General features: G+C 30.5%; 2 protein-coding genes across 2 annotated transcripts; both read right to left on the minus strand.

Annotated features, from left to right (window-relative positions):
* Nucleotides 1–7,270: 7,270 nt before the first annotated feature.
* LOC108325847 (GDSL esterase/lipase At4g18970) lies at nucleotides 7,271–14,511 on the minus strand. The gene is made up of 5 exons (XM_017558940.1): nucleotides 14,259–14,511; nucleotides 9,467–9,591; nucleotides 9,001–9,246; nucleotides 8,652–8,907; nucleotides 7,271–7,479 (listed from the first exon to the last, which is right to left on the minus strand). The coding sequence occupies exons 1-5, from the start codon at nucleotides 14,509–14,511 to the stop codon at nucleotides 7,271–7,273; spliced, it is 1,089 nt and encodes a 362-aa protein (XP_017414429.1).
* Nucleotides 14,512–21,207: 6,696 nt separating this feature from the next.
* LOC108319273 (SUN domain-containing protein 1) lies at nucleotides 21,208–23,641 on the minus strand. Its single transcript, XM_017550350.2, has 2 exons — nucleotides 22,285–23,641; nucleotides 21,208–21,712 (listed from the first exon to the last, which is right to left on the minus strand). The coding sequence occupies exons 1-2, from the start codon at nucleotides 23,374–23,376 to the stop codon at nucleotides 21,407–21,409; spliced, it is 1,398 nt and encodes a 465-aa protein (XP_017405839.1). The 5' UTR covers nucleotides 23,377–23,641; the 3' UTR covers nucleotides 21,208–21,406.
* Nucleotides 23,642–24,101: the final 460 nt, after the last annotated feature.

The following is a 24,101-nucleotide window of genomic DNA, read 5'->3' on the forward strand; positions in this document are numbered from 1 at the left end:
TTATATATATATATATATATATATATATATATATATATATATATATATATATATATATATATATATATATATATATATATATATATATATATATATATATATATATATATATCGTTTTTTTTTCTTTTCAGTCTTGAAGTTTCGTGCAAGTTTTAATATCAAAGCTGAGCTAACTATACGTGACTGCCTTCATTCTAACAGCTTCTTAGTTAACCAAATCATCACTTACATTTGAAAGGTACTATTATGCACCTTTTTTCTGCTTTAAGTTGCTTTCAGCATTTTCTGTTTCTCTTCTACTCTCATCTCCAACCAAATACAACTTTCATTTATATATTCTCCCTAACATACTTTCAATAATTGGTAAAGATTTATTAAAAAAATAATTTAAAACCATGCTTTTATTGAAAAACTGCAACACACCTCTCCTCTTTTCCAGAGTCACCAATCCAAGAGCTTTTTGGAATAACTAATCAACAAAGTTAAAAAAAAAAAAAAATACTCACCGAAAATCGGCGCCCCACTAACGACAACCTGCCACCACCGCTCATCACAATCACCAGTTACGAACCACCGTCAACCACCACCAAAGTAGCCATACTCCCCAAAACCAAGATACCAATTCAAACGATTTATTTACACAAGGGTATATATGGAATTTTGAATTTAAGGGAGTGCAGCTTGAAAACATGGGATTCATAAAGAAAGTTCCTTGAATATATCATTTAATGTCATCATGCTCAAATCAAACTGGTCCAACCAATCATGGGCTGCTTCTTTCTACTCCCCATTAAATTTCTTTCTACAGCTCTTCAAATATATAAATTTCCTGATTTAGCTTTCAGAAATACACCAGAACAATTATGAAAATATCGTTCCTAGACCTCTTTTTAAGGATGTATATAAAACAAGGTAGCTCCAGCATATTTGCCTTACAAGTGATCTATTATTTGCTTAAGTGTTTCCACAAAAAAAGGAGGTTATTTTAGGGTTAAGCAATGACAAATATGGTTGCTATATGTGATAAGAGAATTTGGGTTACATTCAATTCATCTTCTACTGAGATCCTTACTAGAGTTGGCCAAATGAAAAAATGTCATGGGGCTTGTCCCACTATTAAACCATTTTAGGGCACAGAAACCGATGCAGAAGAATCTCGAACATATACCACCACCATTCACAACATATCTCTTAAATAATCTGGTGGTGGATGATCTTTCCCAAACTATACATTTTATCTAGGGAAAAAATATATGTGAAGAGACAAAATATAAAGAAAATATAAATAAAACAATATAATAAGAATAAGATTGATAATCATGAGAGAGTGTTAATCCCCTTGAATAGTCAGAAACAACACAATTCCCTTTATGCTCACTATGTAGGTGGAGCAGCGGTAGGAGGAGGTTTAATAGACACTCCTAAGGAGAGTTGAGACAGTGCAGGACATGCCGAGAGCAAACACACACCATGTTGGAGAAAATAAACCAATCAATATTATATTTTCTGTCCATGACATGATCTATCAAATAAATAATAACGATTCAGGACATCATCAACATTAAAGGCTTCCATCCTATCCGATGGGCAAAAAAGAACATGATTCCATCACCATGCGGTGCACGTAACAATCAAGCCAACCAAAGAGAAACCGAGTTTACTGTAAAAAAAAAAACGTGACACAAATAATTGGCACACAATTTATTCATAATCTCCTCCTCCAAAAGTTATGTTGAGTCTCTTTATTTTCTTTGTTTGATTTAAGTTTATTCTTAGGTTTACCTTTTCCATATTTGGTACACAATTTACCGAGCCACTTCATTCATTGTTGGGACTGAGTTCTCCATGTATACACTCTCTACGTCTAAACTCTTTGTCATCAAGAAGATTCCACACTCTTCTTTGTACCTTTAGCAAGGCGATTTGTCTCTTCATTTGTCTCAACCTGGCAATACTTTCAAATGTGACCGGTCTTACTATAGTTGTAGCATTTCCTCGATCTATAGTATTTTGCATAGTGGTCATGCTTGTCATACTTAAAAAACTTCACTCCTAACCGATCGCCTCGGCCTTTTCCTTGTCCTCGACCACGCTAATTTTACTGATTGGTTTGCTCTGCGCTATCATCTTCAAAATTACCTTGACCACATCCACTTCGTTTTTGGTCTCCTTGTCATTTACCTTCAAGACCACGGCTATGAGTATTTCGAGTATAATTTAAGTCAAATTGTGCTTGTAGTTCTTGATCGTCGAGTTTCTTCTTTCTTTTTCTTCCTCAGTTCGTAGGTCTTTAATGACCCAACTGACTCCTCAATAGTGAGTATTGACAGATCATTTGTCTCTTCAATAGTGACAACAATACTTTCAAAATCATCCATTAGATTTCTTAAGATCTTTTTTGCAACCCGACTAGGAGGCACCTCTTCTCCGTTCATTCTGAGTTGGTTGGTCATCTTCTGCACTCGAGCTATAAACTCGGTAACTCCCTCCTTTTCATCCATCTCCATATGTTCAAACTCTCTTCTGAGAGCTTGTATGTCACCTTCATAATTTCCCAAACTTCTTTTGTTGATGTAAGAAATGTTATGCCTTGTTTCTCAACACCAAGAAGGGGAGGAGTGAATTGGTTTTCAATAAAAATGCTTTCTTTTCTATCTTTTTGGAAATCTTTAGAATGATCTTTAACGCACAACACAATAATGGGAATAATGCAGTAAAAGAGTTAAAGGATAGAAAACAAACACAATCTTTTTATACTGGTTCGACCTCAATACCTACATTCAGTCTCTTCCAATCAACCTTAGATTGAAAGACCTTCCACTATAAAGATTTGAGTTTTTACAGCAAGGCTTTACAAAGAACAACTCTCAAATGTAATCTCCTCTCTAACTCACCAATCTAATATAACAAAAACACACCCTACAGAAAGAACAATCCTCATCTCTGCAGTACCCCTTTGAGACCCTTCTCAAAGTCATAAGAACCACACGTTCTTCTTCCTGGCAACACACACAAGGAAACCACAATCACTTGATTGCAAAACAAAGTTCTAATCATGAAAGAAAACACCTTAATGTGCAGTAGTTGATCAGCCAATAAATGTCCAAAGCTATCCTTCAAGAATCCTTCAAAATCTACAAATCTTTTGTATCTTGATTCTTGGAGAACATGTGCACCTGCAATAACTCTTTCTCGACTCACTGATATCAAATATGAAATTTCAAACGATCAAAAGTTTTTAATGCAAACAGCTACGCGTCAATATATAGATTTTCCTTATGTTTGACACTTTAATCGAATACAAAAATATATAATGTAATCAGTTACACTTTTAATAGAGTTAAACCAGGATTACATTACTATAGATTTAACTGATTAAACAAATAATGTAATCGATTGCACATGAATGGTAAGTCAAGATATTTGAAAATATGATTGCTATTACAGTTAGGACTTATCATTAAAACAATTTTCAAAGTATATCATACTTAACTGATTACGTAAACAATGTAAAGTTATACACTTAGACAATTTTGATAACTTTTTCTTCTCAAAACTCATCACAGTACATAGCAAACAGGTGTTAGCAAAGACACGAGTTTTAATCGATTATACGTTTAATGTAATCGGTTAAAACTTGTAGTTTGCCATAGTTTAAGCATTAGCTATCTGATGAACTTAACGGATTACATAACCATTGTAATCGGTTAATTCATACAAATTTTCTTTGTGCAAGTGGTTTTAACATATGAAAACATAAGTATGCATACAACAGATGTAAACACTTGTATGACCATAGAAAGTATGCAACCCAAATAGTTTAGGCAATATATGTCATAAACACAAGAAACATTTCTATTGTTGTCATAGAAACATATATGTCTTGTCATCATCAAAAACCAAACTCATTAGTGATTGGTTTAGCATTCACATTGCCCCCCTTATCAATAATTGACTTTGCATTAACTATTTTTCTGGAACCCCAATTCATCTATTGCATTATACAAAAAAGTATAAAATCAATTTATCTTTCACATGTGTCTTTTTCAATGCAACAATCTAGGATGTTCATCATTTGTGGGTTCATTATACTTTTTCCCCATTATGTCCCATACATCTTGGGATCCAAGAAGAACCTTGATCTGCAAAGACCAATTATCATTATTGATCTTTTCTAACAAATGTGGCACACTCATTTTGTTTACTACCTTTGTCATCTCTCTCACAAAACACTCAAGCACTCACTTTCTCTCATGGTGTTTGACTCTCCTACTCTTTATTATAACTAAATCACTCTTATGTGAGTTCTCCTTCACAGGCTAACAAACACAAGTTTTTCAATCTCAACTGAAGTATTTTCATGGTTGTATATTGATGTAGAGCACTAATTCAACATGAAGACTATTAATTTCGTTTACTAATTTCATCCCGACGCTAAAATGAATTCAATTTTTTTCTTATATGAATTTTCACAAGAATCTTGTGCATAACAAGTCAACATTTTTGTTTGTTTTGGATTTTTTTTTTTTGAATATAAAGATGAAAAGTAGCAACAATGGATGAAGTGAAAAATAAAGGTGATTGAACACAAAAGGATATAGATGTGATGACCAATGGAAATACAGTAAAACAACAAGAACACCAAAGTAAATTGAAAAAAAAAATTATCTAGAAAAATGAAGAAACTTGTAACAAAAATATATGAAAGAAGTGACTCAAATTGCAATAATTAACACTAGTTTAACCATTTTTGTTTGCAACCTATTTTTTCACAATTTGTCACCCTTTAAAATACAAAATAAACCTATTTATATTTTCTAACCCTTCCTTAGACGGTTACAAAATTTGAATTTAAATTTCAATAAACTACAACAAGTAACTACTCGAGAACTACTCTTAACAGTTAAAAAAATTCACGTGGTTTGAGCAGTTATCATCCACTAAGCCTTTAGGTCGATTATTGCTTTGTTCTCTTGGATTTGCTTTCTTATTGTTATCAATAGGTATCTTTAATTCATGTTTCCCTTCAATCAATGTTTGACAAAGGATAATTAAATGGTTTTTAAAGAGTTACATAACATTCATCTCATAAAGAAGTTCTTGGTAAAATCATTTTTAACTACCATCGTTTTTATAGAATATAATGCTCTCTAGTTTACACCTAATAAGACTTGGAATGCACCAGACAACTTTCAAATATTCTTGAAACGTATTTTCGTCCACTTACATCATCTTGTGAGGTTTTTAAGCACTATTAACTTTCGTTCCTCGATCTTCATAAATTTATGCTTTCAATTGATCAATTAACGTAATTTAAATAATTATTCACATATAATTTACCTTTAGTGTCAATCTCTCAAAACTATGATTTTTTTTAATGTTGTTTCGACAACATCTTTTATCTATTAAAGCAATAAAGAGTAAAAAAATTGTGATAATAAAAAATATGTAAATTTAATAACTTTTATAGAATCTATTTATAATCTATCCTTTACTAATGTGTGATTAAAAGATAATAGTTTTTCTACAATTTTTAATTAAAAGTTTTTTTAAAGACCAGTAAAATAGTAAAGAGTATTGTAAGATCCTAAAAAAATTAAATAAGTAAAGTAATGAAAATGATTAATTAAATTTAAATTATAGTTTTAAAATAAATAAAATAACCAAGTTAGATATTTCATTTGGTTAGAGTATTTGGATAATATTTGAAAAGTATTGGATTCAACTCTCAATAATGTACGGAAGTGTGAGCAATAGTGTTTGACCTGATAGGTGTTTAATTACTAAGTTATATGGGCGATGGTTAAATTGCGTTACTGATATTTTAGTGACGTGGAATGGTCCTATTAATTTAGGGTGTTACAACTATAACAAAAGTCATAGAAAAAGTATTACAGAAAGTAAAATAAAAATAATAAAACACATGATAAAGAAAAATATAAGTGCATGGCATGCATTCTTCACGTTAACTTTTTGGTGTAGTAAAAAGAAGAATACATATATATATATATATATATATATATATATATATATATATATATATATATATATATATATATATATATATATATATATATATATATATATATATAATTAATCTCTTTATTGTTGAATATACACATATAAATATATTTAAAATGTAAAGAAATAATAAGCTAACTAAAGATAAAGGTATGATATTTATTTAAAATATTTAATAATATAATATATCAACATTCTTTTCAAGTTGGTGCATCTAAATTGTATGTATAAAACTTGTGACAAATATAATCAATTCTCATTCTTCGTAAAGACTTGGTGAAATATTTCTTTTTTTAATTGAATGATACCAAATTGTTAAAATTTTGCAAAGATAACATAGAAGACAACTTACAAACCCAAAAGACTCTTCTTGAGCAATAAATCTGATAGGTTGTTCCATATAAATCTCTTGCAAATGTCGTTAAGGAACACATTGTTGACATCCAATTGATAAATATGTCATTGTTGAAGGGCTATAAATAAACTAATAAAAGTCATCTTTATCACTAGAGAAAAATTACATATAGATGGGTCAGACGCACCGATGACAAGAGAGAGGTCAGAAGAGATAGCAACAAAAAAGTCATAGATGAGAGAAAACCTAAAAATTCAATATTTTTTAATCAAGGTCATAAGCACATATCCTAAATGAGGAGAAAGAGATAACTAGGCGCTCTGAATTTCTGCTAGACAGGAGACAAGACTGTCGCTACACACAGTGAGATAAAGAGCAGATCCACAACTTTGAGAGACAATGAGAGCGCATGGGAGTTTTGATGAAGGCTTTGTTGACAACACAATGATCATTTGGTTGAGACGATCAAAATTGTGATTGTCGATCAAAATTAATGTTCTGGTGACGTTGATGGCGACGTACCACAACGACTTTATTGGTAGTAGCAACGTCGTAGTGGACAAAGGTGACAATTTTTTCTTTTTTAAAGAAAAACAAACTTTAAATATCATGTTCAATATAATAAAAACTATGTATAAGATTAACTTATCTTGTATTAAATATACATAGGATAATATTAAAAAAAATAACAAACTGATTAAAAAAATTAAAAATAAAATATCTATTTAAGATATCTAATAATATAATATATCTATACAATATTAATGGTGACACTAGTTGTAACTGACATTATAGAGAAATGAGATGACTTAAATATAGTAGTGTGTACTAATGATAGAATAAAAATCAAACAAGTTTACATTTATTGAAGTCTATAGGTTTTATACTTTTTCTTTATAACTTGACAAGGTGACTGATATCCATTGGGTACGCAGCATTGGAATTTGTATCTTCATAAGCAATTCCCGCATCGGCTTGGTTGACGAGATCAATAGCATGAAATGAATCAAAAAATGGCCATACATCTCTGCTCATGCATGGCTTCTCGTTAGGGATACACAGCCCATTCGACCCAACTTTGCAGCATACATCAGTACCAACCACTACAACAAAATATAACATTAGCTTTTATATTCGGCCTAATCCACTCCTGTACCATGCAAAATATTAATTTTAAAACACTTTAAAATATAAAATTACTTTTAATTTTTTTATTAAATAAATATTTCTATTAGGATAGATTAAACGAAAGATATTTCTATTTGTTTTTAATATTTATATTTATTTAAGTTAAGATTAATTTAGCATACACTGATTATAAAAAAAAACTAAAAATAAATAAGATTAACATTTGTTTGACTAAGACTAACTTATTTATTTTTAATATTTTATTTATTTAGCATCAGTTTAATTATAAAAAAAATAAAAAATAAATAAGTTAGTGTCTAGTGAATGTTAATTATAAAAAATATTAAAAATAAATAAAGTTAATGTGTACATTATTTTTAATTTAATGACCTAGATTTAAAAGTTTATAATTTTTTTTCTTACTTTCAATATAAATCTTACCACATTGATCTTTTTCATTCATAATCACAAATCATCGTGTTTATATATTTCTTCCATACTTATCTCCCGTACTTACATTCATCTTCTTCATTCATACATATCTTTTTCATCCATACATTCATCTATATTTGTTCTCATATCTTTCGTCCATATTATTCTTCCTTCTCCTTCTCGTCTCTTTTCTTCATATTCAATTCTTCCATCCACGTTCATCTCCCGTATACATATTAATCTCTTTCATCTATTATATATATTTTTTCATTTATATTTGTTAATACATCTCTATGAACATTTATCTTTTCTGAAATTTTCATAATTGCATTAACGTATGGGATGATGGGTCTTACTCCTTTCACATTAGTACATCTTCTGGAACTGAATCTCCTCTACTAGGAATATGTCTTATACAGTATAGTGTACTTGTCAGAAGTGGTCATTGGACAATCCATGTCACCTCCAGACAATCAACTTATGAACATTTTCATTATACATTTTCATTTCTACTCAATATATTTCCACTTGAATCATATTATAATACAGTAGAAATTGCAGACATGCATCGTTTGGGTCAGTTATAGTTTTCATATATATATAAGTAAATTATACAAAATCAATGCATGTATATGTTAACAGGTTTATCAAACATATCAATTGACTCCATGGGTATTACTATAGCTTTGGCTGTATAAGAACAAAAGATTGTTACCTTGTACGATGTCCTTAATCGGTCCGGTTAACATCGCTTCAAAAGTGTTAATAAGGATAAATTTAGAATCAGGGAATTCTTCATTGAACCGAACAACTAATGATTTAAGCTTGTCATTGAAAGGTACCACTGCATCATTTTCCTCTTTAACACAGAGTGATCCAGGTTTTCCACGTGCAGAAAGTTCTGCTGGAGTGCAGCCTAAGGGGACTAATCCAATCAAAGCAAACTTCCTTGCTCCAAGTGAACGCAACTCCTGCACATAGAAACAAACAACAGAAGTAGACAACATCATAATAAATCTTATATATGGAGCTAGATTTGTAAAATTTTGGGTAAATATTTATACCATTAAATTCCTTGAATATTCTTTGATAAGGGCCTCGGCAAACTGGTCAGTTGAAAAAGTTTGACTTGAATTGTAATGCTCTGGCAGGAAGTAGTTGCTTATGTAATCATCGCTGCCTATACTAACATAATATAAGCACTTGTTTAGGTGTTCTTTCGCTTTGTCAGAATTCCCCAGTTTCATGGTGATCTTGGAAACTATGGCTTTGTGGTTTTCCACCTGCATTTTCAACGAAAAATGCTCACCCTGCAATACCAAATTCACCAAAAGTAGGTTTTCACTCTGTGAAGACAAGCAAAACTTAAATGTAAGAAAATCATAAGTGGCAGTTTCCACTGATGTCAGAAACTGGTTTTCCTCTCATGTGGGTTCTCCGATTTAGAGAACTGGAGAAAGTAAATCAAAGTGAAGGTAAAGATGATGCAACATATAATTAGAGAAAGTAAAAGGTGTTAGCTATGTATACCCAATGCGTGCCTGTCTCGTTGAGAATCCCTGATCCAGCTGATGCGTAATTCACGCCTTTCATTATGTCTGAAACAGTCGTATTTGCAAAGGGAGGAATAAATTCGTCGAATCCCAAAAGCTCAGCTGCAGTTACAAAATTTTAGATCCAACAAAAACGAAAATGAATGTATAACACCGAAACAGATATCACCTTATTAACCTATTGAATGTGTTCCTTTCAACCTAACATGACAAAGTGTACGATGACATATCCAGTTTCAGACAAAATACGTCTGTGTTTTTCTCTTTTTAATCAACCAAGAAATATTACAACAGGTAAATAAATATCTTGGAATTATGGACCTATATAAAAATTTATTGATTATTACAAGGATTTATAATAAAATAAAATCTTAAAGAAATTAACTTGATAAACATTGGTTAATAAAGGAGATTTAGAATTTTGTCTCTGGTTATAAGGTTTTCTCACGGTTAACCATAAAAAAAGAGTGAAAGAATAAAAAAGGACAAAGAAATAGATTGGAAAAAAGAAATTAGAAAACAAAAAGATTAAAGAATGTATTCTTATTAGATCTATGTTAGTATCTCTATTTATGTGAATGTGTGAGAATCCTAAACCTTAAGATTTGATAGAGTAATTTTCTAAAATTGAATTAGGAATGTAGGAAAACTACACTGATTTACATGTGGGATGAGAGCACAAGTTGTTAAATTTATGATTCTCCTCGTATGTTTTAGTACTTTTACATTTGCTCGCTACATTTGTTTAAGTCTTTAATATGTTAAATTACCTTGACTGAAGTAAATAAATCTAATTTCACTTAGGTGTGTTAGATTTTGATTTGGTTTTCAAGTTGAAAAGTTCGTTGCCACTAAAGTTAGTAGCAATGAAAAATCTCATTATAGAACTTAGGAAAGGCCAACAGACTTAGCTTAAAATAGAAAGTAACATTAAGTATGTTCTTCCCAAATAAAAGAATGCACAAGAATTTATGAAATTTTAGGAAGAGCGCTTTCAAACTACTAACAAGTCTCTGGCTGACATTAATGAATACCTTAACCATAAGTTTGATGGTTCGCATACTATGCATGAACACGTGGTCAAGATGACAAACATTGTATCAAAACTCAAGTTTCTTAGAATGAAAATGCATGAAAGTTTTCTTGTGCATGAGTATTGTCCATTTTAGATGACTATAACATCCTGAAAGACAAATGGAATTTGCATGAATTGCACAATATATTAGTTCAAAAGCACACTGTTAATAGTTGATTTTAAGTGTTTTTATATCTATATTTTTGTGAATAAATCAACTCCTTCGTTGCTTTTACCTTGTTTTCTCCTCAAGTTCAGTGTGCTTTCATGTTTTCTTGTGCTTCAGTTAGTGTGTGCTTGTTTATCTCTAACCTTTAGTTTAAGTATGTAAATTAACTCAATAAGAAGACATTCTAGTGAAGAGAAACAAATTAGAACTCAAGGAAACATGTTTTGGATAAGAAATTATCATGTTGTTAAACTACCTAGGGTTGAGCCCCATAATTGTAAGGTTGAGCGCCACCAGCCTTTGCACAAGTAGTGCTAAGCGATGGATAATGGCTCTAAAGTGATGGTTTGACAAAAATCCCTTTTATGTTTTAATTGATTTCACTAAGCGGTGGCATCACTAGCATGTCAAAATGGGTTACTTAAACATGTTTATCACAAGGCTTTGGACATTCTCTTCCTCCCTCACTTCATTATTCACCTAAAGCGACTGAGTAAGGCCCTTAGAGGTTGTTTGGGGTGCTGGAAAGCTCTTGCTTCTACTTCTTGGGTCTTCAATCTTTACCCATGGTGTTTTGTCCCTCTTAGGGTTTATGAGGAGAGGACGTACGAATTAAAGGTGCTGATGCAAACGGAAGATGCAATTGAAGTATGGAGTAGTTGCCAAGAACCTTGGGAAACGGGATGCAACTCTCTTTGGTTTAAAAATTTTTCCCTATCTCTTCAATTTGTAGAACCCTAAGTTCTTCACCATGGAGGGCTATCATATTTGTTGAGTTTAGATGTAAAATACAAATACTCTTATGTAAAATTGTGTTAATATATATATATATATATATATATATGTGTGTGTGTGTGTGTGTGTGTGTGTGCTTTGCCAATTCGAGTTAGTATTTTGATTTGTATGTTTAATATTTGTCTTGCTTGATCACCCATGGCTTGAATTGTAATTCTTGATATCTTTGGAAATATCTTTAAATCTACACTTGAAATTAAATACCTAATGATAATGCTTGTACTTAGGTATAGAACTTGGTTCATTAGTAATCTTAGACTCTTGAACTTCATCATGATTTCACTTGTTAAGGATTCAAGAGATTGAAACTTGATGAGTGATCATGGGCTCAGGCTCTAGTGATAAGATTTGAATAGGTTTGTGAGTTGATTTTGACTTGAATATGGAATTGAGGTATTTGTAAATACATGAGAATAAAGTTAATGAAATATAATCTTGACAATTGTAAATACTCTATGTTACATTTCATTACACATCAATTGTTTGATAAAAAAAATAGTTTATTATGCTTTTGTGCACTTTATTTTCTGATTAAGTTATGAAAGGAAAAATTGTAATGTTTTGCACAAGTCTATTGGGAGAGAACAATATTTATCGCTTGTTACACTGCGATCGGTGCATTTGTCGTTGGTTTTGCAACCAACAGAGACCAAACTAAAAAACTTAAGAAGTCATTATGTTCATTATGTGAGAAAACAAGGAGTTGGAAAGAAAGTTTGTTAAGAAACATGGAACGGATAAATGACCATTAAAAATTGACGAGTACTTCACTAAAATCTATAAAAAAATCACAAATGTCATTTATGTAGGAAGTCAAAGCATTTCCAAAAGGACTTCCTAAAAAGTAAAGTTTAGTTCAAAAGAAAGGTGAGCATAATGCTTATGTATGTTTTGAATCAACATAAATGAAGTTTCCTATAATTGAAGTTTTGAGGATAACAATGAACCTATAGTAGAATAACCACAAGAAATAGTATTAAGAAGAAAAAAGGAAATTTTATTATTTTGAATGATTATATGGTTTATTTATAAGAGTTTGCAAATTACTCAGTTTCATTTTCAGAAGTCATTAGTGTTGATCATTTAAAAAGTGATTAAATGCTAGGAAACATAAGCTTAAATTAGTGACACATAATGGTGTATAGGACTTGTGGAATTTCCAAAGGATGTAAGAGGTTAGGTGTAAAAAGGTCTTTAAGATTAAGTGTAACTCTCATATCAATATCAAATGTTACATGACTTGATTATTGCCAAAGGTTTTACTTAGAAATATGATATTGACTATATGAAAACATTTTTGTTTGTTTCTTAAGAAATAGTCTTTTAGAATGATAATGGCATTAGTAACTCATCATGATCTTGAGTTACATCAAATGGATTTTAAAACTGTCTTTCTGAATGGGAATTTAGAAAAGCATGTTTATATAGACCAATTAAGGAGTTCATTGAAAAAGGAAAGGAATAATGTAAACTTAAGAAATCAATGTATGGACTTAAACAAGCTCCTCAACAAGGTATCTTAAGCTCAATGATATTATATTGTATTAGTTGGATATAAGGAAAACATTGTTGATCATGTATATATTGAAAAGTTACTAGGAGAAAGTTTATAATTCTTATTATGTATGTTAATGATATCTTGCTTGTGACTAATGATCTTGGTCTACTAAGTGAGACTAAGAAGTTTCTCTCTAACAACTTTGAAATGAAAGATATATGACAATATGTGATAAGAATATAAATATGCTATGATAGATCATAAAGATGGTTAGATTTGTCTTAGAAAGCATATATTAATAGTTTTTAAGAGATTTGGGATGGATAAATGTTTAGCATCTCCCATTTTAAAAAAAGGAGACAAATTTAGTTTCATGCAATGTTCAAATAATGATTTGGAACGAAAACAAACGGAAGATATCTCTTATGAATATGTTGTTAGGAGTTTGATATATGTTCAAACATGTACAAGACTAAATATTAGCTTTGCAATGGGTATGCTTAGTAGATAGCATAGTAATCCAAGAGTGGATTATTGCAAAGTTGCAAATTAAATTTTAAGAAAATTGCAAAAAATAAAGAATCACATGCTTACTTATAGGAAATGTGATCATCTTGAAGTGACTGAATATATACAAATTCAGACTTGGTCGACTATGTGGATATAGGAAAGTCCACATTTGGCTATGTATCTTTTAGCTAATGAGTGATTTTTTATGGAAAAAGTTATCACCCAAATTATTCGTTTTTTTGTTTTTCATGTAGAAAATATAAGCATTGATTATACATGGGAAATGTTAATATTATTATTAATGTTTATTTGACCTCTGAATTTATTAACGGATAAGTTTATGAAATTTGTGTTTCTTTTGTGTATAAGTTATGATGAAAATAAATTATGTTACTGTGTTAAATAACAATATGTTTGAACTTATTATAATTTTTTACTATAAAGTCATATTAAGAAAGGATAATATACATATTTTATAACCGTATTTTAAATACAGAAACAAATAACACAAATGCAAACTAAAGACCACAGATAACAGATAACAAATACAAAGTATGTGTATGCATGCACAATTTTTTTACCTTTATCGGAAGGTGTATCTTACGTGAGAAATAATATGTTAAGGTTAGAGAAGGTTTTGAATAGTTAGTGAGAAGATGAAACAAAAGTACATAATAAATTTTGGAAGAGAAGAATATATATGTGGAGAATTGAATTATTACTGAGTATGTCAACAGTAGTACGGCCGTTGGTAAATCTTCCAGTGGGGCCGTATAGAGAATCAATCCCATAAGGAGGGTGATTAGCTTTAGCATCAGTTTTTAGATTATTGTTGTTTCCACAATCTGACAGAGAGTCTCCAAATATGAACAAACCAGGTACTTGGGGATTACGTGCAACAACGCAATGTTGTTGCATCTTCGCTGCGCTCAAAAGGAAAACCGCCACTAACCATAACTTGGTTTCAGAAGCCATACCAAAGATAAATTAAACAACAGTTTTCAATGTTCAGATCCAGAATTCTGTTGAGAAATCCGTTGAAATATTTTGTCTGAGTAACACTTTAAAAGGCCATATAAATACGTTGATTTTGGAGACTCAATTTCGTGCACATACTATTAGAAAATGACTGGCACCTAAATCAACAAAAGAAGGTATAACTACAAGTTCGGCAGGCCATGAGAAACTTTTCAATTTCAACGAAATTACTTAACATCTCTATTTTATACTACAAACCTGGGAAAATATTATTAATTATTGAAAGTGTAATGGAATGAGAGAGTTACTATTACGAGTATATGAGAAATGTAACAAACCTTAAAAAAAATTAAGTTTTGTAGTATTTTTTTCTATATAATAGGGTTGTCACTTTATAATAGAAACAAAGTTGCATATTAAATAAAAACAAAAAATAAACATGATTTTATATATATATATATATATATATATATATATATATATATATATATATATATATATATATATATATATATATATATATATATATATATATATGTCTCTTAATAAGAAACTCTTTTAAAGAGGTATAAAAACAAATCCGTTAGTCACAAAAATCACTTCAATTAAGTTCTAAACTAAAATATAAGGATTGGAACATGTCAAGGGTCATGAAAATATATCATAAACAACCGAATTAGTAAGAACAAGCCTCAAAACTAAAAATCATCATATGGGTTGTGAGATAGTAAAAATGGGCTGTGAAGGAAAAAAACGAGAAACATGATTATTGGTCTATAATTGATTCTTGGAACCAATTAGTTTATTGAAAACCATTGAATAACATTGCAATCCTCTGATATGATCCTGAAATTAGAAACCAATTCAAGAAAAAAAGTAAAATAAATATGAATATATGAACGAGGCATCATGAATTAGATTTTAACGGAAAGTGAAATGAATTTGATAGCATATGTTCTTAGGATATTTATCCTATTATCATCTATATTTATGTCGAGGATTATCCTATTTATTATATGATTATATTGTATTAATGGTTATTCTATTTATCATTTGTGTTTAGAATTATTCTATTTATTATGATTATATTGTGTTTAGGTTATTTTTATATTAATTTATTTTTATAAATAAAAGATAATGAGAGAATCAATCAAATTCTTTAAAATTATTTTACAATTTAATTTTAAAGTGTATGATGAATATGAAAAACATAAAAATCGATAAAAGAAAGCTAACGTGTCAAGAAACATAAAAGTCATAAAGGGTTACAGAAAATCCAAAAAGAAAAATGGGTTGAGGTAAATTAAGAATTTAAATTTTGATCAAAAGAATTTCAATCTTTGTCACCAACAACTGAATCAGAATTATTGGATTAAAATGGTGACATTGTACTCCTTAGAGATTAATCCTGAATCCAGAAACCAACTTTAGATAATAGGCAAAGATTGACCCATTTAAACAACATTCAAAAGCAAGACAACTTTAAATGATGTTTTATAAAACCAGAAAAATGTATAGAAGTGGAAACTGAGAATCTTAAAACGCATGAAAGAAATAGTGATAAGAAAATGGTAATCAAAACAATAAAGATAATCAAATAGTACAGATGAAAACTTAAAAAATCTATATTAAATATGAACAATGAATATAAGATAGAGATTTAGGATTACTCCAATAGGCTTCGAGGAATTCTTGCTCACACTGTAGTCTCAACTCTCCAATCTTTTTTTTCCAGCCACAACAACCAAATAGTTATACCAATATTTAAATAGATATAGAACCAGATTATGTTAAATTATTTCTAAAAACACATATCACTAACATACAATAAACCGTTTCATAAGTAAAGTAATTCTCAAAATCCTTTACATCAAAAACATGGATTGGTCATAATTAATTAATTAAGTTATTTTAATAAATAAGTTAATAAAACATATTGATTTTAGAATTTGTTATATATATATTTATATCAATAACCCAAATTAATTACTAAGGTTATCCATGAATATATATGTAGCTTGTATCATGTATCCTTTTACAATACTTTGAATAGCTTGATCCGTTACTTTGTTTGAATAAAACAAATACAGTTTCACCCTTTTAACTAGAGTTTGAAATCAAAGTTTATATCTGCCACTCAATTATAAATTTCATTATTATTAATTGAACAATGATATTGCATCCCTTTGATCAATCAATTAGGGATATACATCTTTACTTTAAGTATTTTTCTTTTTATAATATGTGTCCATGCTTTTATTTGGATTAATAAAAAAGATTTCACTATCACATTATCATTTCTAAACAGAAAATAATTTATAATACATTTTTGTTAATTAAAAATTTAAATTTTAAAAGCACTTAGCAGCTTTCTTGTTAGAAGGTTGTAATAGAAAATTAGATAGGAGCTAGCGAATGAGTATTGTGAAGGCACAGAAAATTAGTCTCCCTTCAACACTTGGCAACCATCGGTTACTCTTTTCATGGAACCACCCAATTAGCTTTCAAAACTTATAGCAGTGTCATATCATAACTGTTAATATATAATTCATCATTCTTTTTTTATAATCATTTTCTTCTATTCAATTTATTTATTATTTTCACCCAAAAACAAAGATAATTCAGTAATTAAGGATACGTTCTATGGACCAACGGCCTAATAATTAATTGTTGTGGTATATTAACAATAATTTTGTAACTTGTAATTTCAAATTGCAACGCATTAAAAACTCATAAATAAATAAAGTAAGCATTTGCAACACTTTAAAACACCCAGTGACTAACTTCTTTTTTTCTCAACAAGAAAAGAATTTCGCACTTACACACACGTATAATATATAACAAAATATTTAGGATTCTCTAATTCATTTGTATAATATTTACAACAAAAAGACTACTAATTTAACTCTTACCACATGTTACGTACACTAAATACAAAATATCCATTGCAACGGAAAAATTATAAATAATAATTAATTTTAATGACAAAAAATAATAATTTAATATAATTAATATTTAAATATTAATTTATAAATTAAAAATTATTCGTAACTAAAATAATTTTTAAATTGATCTCTAGATTTTAATTTCTAAATTGATCACTAACATTAATTATTAAAGTTTTGGTTAACAAAATATTAGTCTCTAATAGAGACCAGTTTAAAGATCAATTCACTACAATTAGTAATTTAGATACCAATTTTGAAACTATTTAATTATAAATAATTTTTAGTTTATAAGTTTATTGTGACTAATAAATTTTTTTAACTAAAATTAGTTATTATTGAGAAATTTCCGTATAAAAAGATATAGAGATTTTTTTTATAGTGTATAAAAAAAGATAGGAAATATGTTTTATAAATACAAATGTCCTACTTTAAATTTAATATCAATGATGTTATATCTTCTTGTAATATTTATCAAGTGACTTTTCAATTTTCATCGTATGCATATATAATTTAATGATTTCAACTTTCGTATTGAACTTTTTCTATATTAAAGAAAATGGAATCATTTTCAAGTTTTGTAAATGATTGATAGTTATGTGTAAGTTAGTTAACTTGTTAATTTGTACGTGTTTTTACACAGTTTCTGAGTTAATTTGGAAGCAAATTAATTTTTGTGTAAACTCGATAGAATCGGAAGCAATCTTGAATAATTCATCCAAACTTGAGAGTTTGCAATCGAGTTGCTGAGTTGAGAGGAGAAATTTTTTAAACCCAAAATGACAACAACCATAGTGGTTTGGTGTGCGAAACTGAAAAAGGAAAACTCGCCACGAATAGATTAGCACCTCACCACACAATTGTCTCCTCATTGCGTCCCTCACTGGTCGTGGTGTCATTGCTTGCTCACCACTCGTGGTGCCACCATTCACTCACCGCTTGTGGCGCCATTGTTCACTCACTATGTCGTTGTTTGATCGTCGCACAGTTATTCACTTATCAATCTTGTATCTAAGGTTGTCTATATTTCATTCTTCTCCCCTCTTCCATATTTCAAAAAGGTGTGTTTGTTTTTAGGTTAGCTGCGCACCTTTTTTGGAAGAAGGGATTTAAGGCATTTGTGAGTTTTTTTTTGTCAACTCCAAGAAGGGATTAATAAATCAAATTTAATTAATAGTAGTCTAAGTGTATCTTATTTATTAAAAAGTAGAAGTAAAAATGATTGTGTAGTAGTTAGATATTTAGAGCATTTATGAATTGAACTTTATTGGTATTGAATTATTTCTTTTAACTATTTTTTTTATTTATTTGAATTAATATGTTATTTATAATTTTTTTTCGTAGAAGAGTAATTTTTTACGAGATTACGAATTAAGTCTATGAATCTGATTTACGAAACTCTCACGTTTTTATGTAAACTCTCGAGTTTAACAACTTTGGTTATGTGTCATAAACATTCAAAATGCATTCTCTAGTCAATTAGATTTGTAGACATCATTAAAACCTTTGATGAATCATTAAAATAAGTTAAATATCTTTCCACCACTCGCTTTGTATGAGTGTGTATGTGTGTGTGTGTGTGTGTGTATATATATATATATATATATATATATATATATATATATATATATATATATATATATATATATATATATGATTGATTCGTGAAAGTTAGAATCATAGAACAAATTTTAGAGTTTTTAAAATCGTCGGGCTGCCATCCAAATAAAGGAAGTTAGTTTATTTTATTTTGAGTAGTAAGCAGGTTGTAATTGATGTCTATATGATGATGTGGTGATTGATTTGTGAAATTTGATTTAAATGTGAATTTTAGTATGTTCAGTTGCTTGTAAAAGTGGTGTGGTGAATTAAAAATATGAAGAATGTTGGTGTGTGATTGTTCTATTGTTGTGACACTTGTGTTTGATGAATCTCAGAAGGTAGATTGAGTTATTCTAAGTTTATAAATTGTTAGAGAACTTTAATTGTTGTGAGTTAGAAGAAATGTGAGTTTTGGGACATAAAATTGGGGTATTGACATGTCAAATGCTAAAGTTTTGGGAACTATTTTTGGGTAATTTAAAACTTAGTTAAAAATCTGGTTTTTATAGAGTAGGAACTTTTGAGTGAGTTTTTGGGTACTTGACTTAGCCTAAATGCATTGAATTCATATTCAATTAAGCAAGTTGCATTTACAAACAAGTTCATCAATCAAGTATAATACTAAGGATACCAATTTGGTCTTTAAAATGAGTTTAAATTGCATTTAGATCAAACTTTTAGGTGGTTGTTAAAAACTAGGCTGAATAATGATAATTGATTATCTCAGTTAGGAATTTGTTTTCTCTTCAAGACTTTCTAGGATAATCGGTTATCCTACCTGATAATTGATTATCTCAATCAGAGTTCTTCATGGTTTGAAATCTCTCTCGAATAATCGATTATTTCAAACGAAGTTCATTCTTTATTTGACAGTTTTCTGGAATAATTAATTATCTTACTTGATAATTGATTATCTCATAAGAAATAGAGGTTTGAATGCTTAGTACTTGTTTCTTTTATTTCTTTAGTTATCTTATGAATAGAGCTTTGTTTAAACTAGTTTATAAGTATACTTATGTTGGTAATTAGCAATATTCATGGGATGATGTATGTTATATATGATGATGAGAATGAAAGATATGTTGTTAGAGTAATCTTAATGAGAGATTCTATATTTAAGTAAGTCGTGGTGAATGTTTGATAAAGAGACTTCAATAAGCCGATATCTTGATATTCTATCAAACATTCAACTCATGTAAAATTGAATGGGATGACTAAAAGGATGACAAGAGGTCTTTACCTTTACCCTTTGGGTTTTAGGAGTGAAAGATTTACTTAATGGGTAGTTGGTCGAATTATCCTTACTTATAACTTTATATAGTTATCATGAGTACACACTTTCAGTGAAATCTATATCAACATCTTATTCAAATAATTGAGTATAGAGATCAAATTTTAATATGATCATGTATTTAATGGATTGTTATGGATATTGATTTTGATTTGTTATATTAAATTATGATATTAATTATGATATGTTAATTTCTTTGTATATTAACTTATCCTATTTGCTTTGTATGTTTTACTTAAATCTTTAACAATGATTATCTTTTGTGAGAAAAAAAAAATGTCTACTCGTGATCAAGCAAGAAGATATTGTCAAGTGACACGAATTGGAGCATATAGACATATAAGTGTAATATATCTATGTTTACATGTTTTGTATGGATAACTTGTTACATGTTTTCTTGTTTATATGTTATGTTCAATGAAACATGATATTTTGTTTAATAATGTACTCTTTTAAATTGGATGCTACAAAAGTAACTAATGATAAAATAACATCATTATAGACAACAATTAATATATAATTAGATGTTATGAAATTATCGAATTGTCTAATTATGATTATCTTTGTCTATGTCTTCAAGAATCAATACTAGGTTGAGACTCTTTCCTTCACATGAAAGCCCAACCAACCACAATTTTTAAAATACAAGAGCTTTCGAATATAATCTTTATTATTGGATAAAAGTTACAATCAGATTACATATATAAGAGAGTAAAAAAAGACTTGTCATAATATATATATAAGGAATCAGAAAAAGTTGTAAATTCAAAAGAATGAGGGTAAAAGAATGAAAACAAAAACCGAAGTAAAGCATCTAAACAAGAGAAAACCAAAATGAATTGCAAGAAAAAAAAATTGCTTTGCAAGAAGCAAGATCTACTACCAATTGCCTATATCAGAATCATACAGTAGATACAATATCCATTTGACGCAGCAATAACAAGTTGAAAATGACAAAACTAAAAGCAAAACATCCTATTCTACATCTAAACAAAATACACTGAACAATTATACAGAAACTGACAAAACTCAAAGCAAAACACTGTCATACACATTATGACTCCAATGTCATCATAGAAACCGAGTCAGGTTCGTGACCATGAACTCTAAACCGATATATACATGTGTGTGAAGGGCTTCCATGGTTGGATGTAAAATCGAGCCTTACCGTGTTGATGAGACCAAAAGCACCTGAATTCAACACGTTGAATGTCTGAGCATTGCTCTTCTCTAGGTCATACGTAAATTCTGATAGATAATACATCTTTTCAAAGTCAACTGCAGAATCACCATTAACGCCCTGCAGCCAACCAGAGACCCTACAGTCTTTAGGGGCACTTGATCTGTCATATGCAACGCTCTGTTGGACAGAAAAATTATCAGTACTGAAAAATTTAAAAGTATAAAAAAAAATGGATTCAGTGTAACAGGAAATAAATTGAAAACAAAATGTCATTTATTAGTTACAAGTAAAAAGCGAAAACATAAAATGAAAATAAGAAATAAAGTTACAGGTAAAACATCACTTAACTTTCTCAACTTTATTAGTGTTATTGTATTCACTTTTGGTCCTATCAATGCAATAAGAAATTACAAGGTATCTTATAATAGTCTAATAATCAATCTTAAAATACTAATTTGTGTATTTTAAGATCCATGTGATATATTAGGGGATAAATAAACTTAATGCATGGCACATCATCCGATTGCAAATTCCTAAACTGAGTTTGCCACAAGTAGAAAGAAGGCGGCCAAGTGCATAAGCATGAGATATGCATAATATATTTGCAAACATAAATTTCGATATCAAACATTTCATCTATTCTAATATTTAAGTAAATTTAAGGAACAGTACAAAAACACCGTTCTATACCATACTAACAGGCTGACATGAACACAACAATGTTTAGATTTAGAACGAAAATTTGTCACCTTTGCTACATGTTCCAAGGTAACAGCCTCGGGAATGATGGCAGTGCGAAGTCTAATCTGAACAAACCCTTTACTATCCTTCAAGGGGAAACACTGCCCTGGCTCGCCAAAGCTCGGTTTTAACATCTTTTCCGCATTTGGGTGGACACCATTTTTGACAGACTTTAACCAATTTCCCCTCCCCATATGATACACATCCGAATGCTTCACCACCGCACCGCCGCTGGTGGCTAGAGCATAATCCACTCTCCCAAGCCCATCAGCAGCATGTTTCTCAATCTCCTTCTCAATCACTTCTCTTGCAAAATCTCTTATTTCATCCAAACCACCACCCTGGAACCCACCCCCCTTCACCCTCCTCACTTCCTCAACAAATTTCTCAAACTCTTCCTTTGACAACCAATCCTCCCCTTTTAACTCACTCAAATACCTCTCCAATTCCTCACTCCTTGCCTCCAATTTCTTCAACCCACTTTGAAAAATCACCCCTTTCTCCTCAATTTTCTCATTCAATTCCTTTCTTAACCCTCTGACCTCATCTTCAATCTTCTTATCCACCACATCAACTTGCACCTGAATCATCTTAGCCGTCTTCTTCAACAGTCCCTCCACATCCGAAATCCTTCCCTCGAATTCCAACAACCCAGCGTATCCTCCTACATCACCATCACCGGAATTTAATGCCAGCCGCCGGATCAACTGAACCAGCCCCGCAAGCACCACCAACAGCCCTAAATTCTTCCCCAAAATGCTCACCACCAGCAGCCACCGCGGTTTCTCTGCCTTCACGGCAGACTTCCTCGCCCGCCGCGGTTGAAGCGATGCGGAGTTCCCACCTGCCCCGGCGACCTTCTTTACCGGAGCCAAATCCCGAGGGATCCGGTCAAGAACCGCCTCGCCTCGAATGGAGTAGTGGCTAAGGTCGCGCCCGGCGCTCATGGCACCTTCGCCGGAAGTCGCGAGTGCAGGGGATGCGGCGACGTCGTTGGCGAGGAGCTCGATGTTGGTGGCGGTTTTCCTCTCGGAAGCGAGCACCGGCCTCCGACGCGCCCCAGGGTTTGCCGCTGTGATGGACACCGTGGAAGCCGACATCGGAATCGTCGAAAACCCCTTTTCAATTCAAACACGAATTTGAAAATTTTTAAAATATAAAGAAAAAAATGAAAAAGGAAATTATGGGAAATTAATGTCGGAAATCCTAGTAAGACGTTGTGGAGAAGAAAGAACAAGAGAGTGAGAAAAAAAAAAGAAAAAGAAGAAATGAGAGGCTAAAGAGGGAGAGCGTGTTCTACAGTGTGTTTATGAAATCTGCAGAAAAGCAAAATGATGAAGAGGAAGGATTTAAATATTTGTTAAAAGTTTACTTTTTGGCCAGAGTGTTACGAAAATTTGATTGGAAAGAGAGGGAGGAAGTTGAAGCGGGATAAGCGATTGCATAATTTTTGGGCTTTAATTGGGTTTATCGATTTTTGGCCCTGGGTGGAACAATCAGATCTCGGTTTTTTCTATCAACACTAAAGTTCATCATTTACTTCCTGCACGCTCACAATATCTATCTGCACCCTCCGATTTTCTTTCGAAAAAATGACTTTCGAATTATTTGTTCAGAAAACTTTCCAAAATAAGTTTTCAACTTTTTTGGAATAAAATTTCTTAAATAAATTTTTTAGAATAAGATTTTTGGAATATACTCTTCGAAATAAATGAAATGCAGACCTTTTGTTGAAATAAAATTCCTGGAATAAAGTTTTTTTAAATACATTGTTGAGGACACTGAGATGTAGAAAGAAATTATTTATGAGAGTCACTATGAGATC

Source organism: Vigna angularis, chromosome 1 (assembly GCF_016808095.1).
Source record: "Vigna angularis cultivar LongXiaoDou No.4 chromosome 1, ASM1680809v1, whole genome shotgun sequence".
Taxonomy (NCBI): Eukaryota; Viridiplantae; Streptophyta; class Magnoliopsida; order Fabales; family Fabaceae; genus Vigna; species Vigna angularis.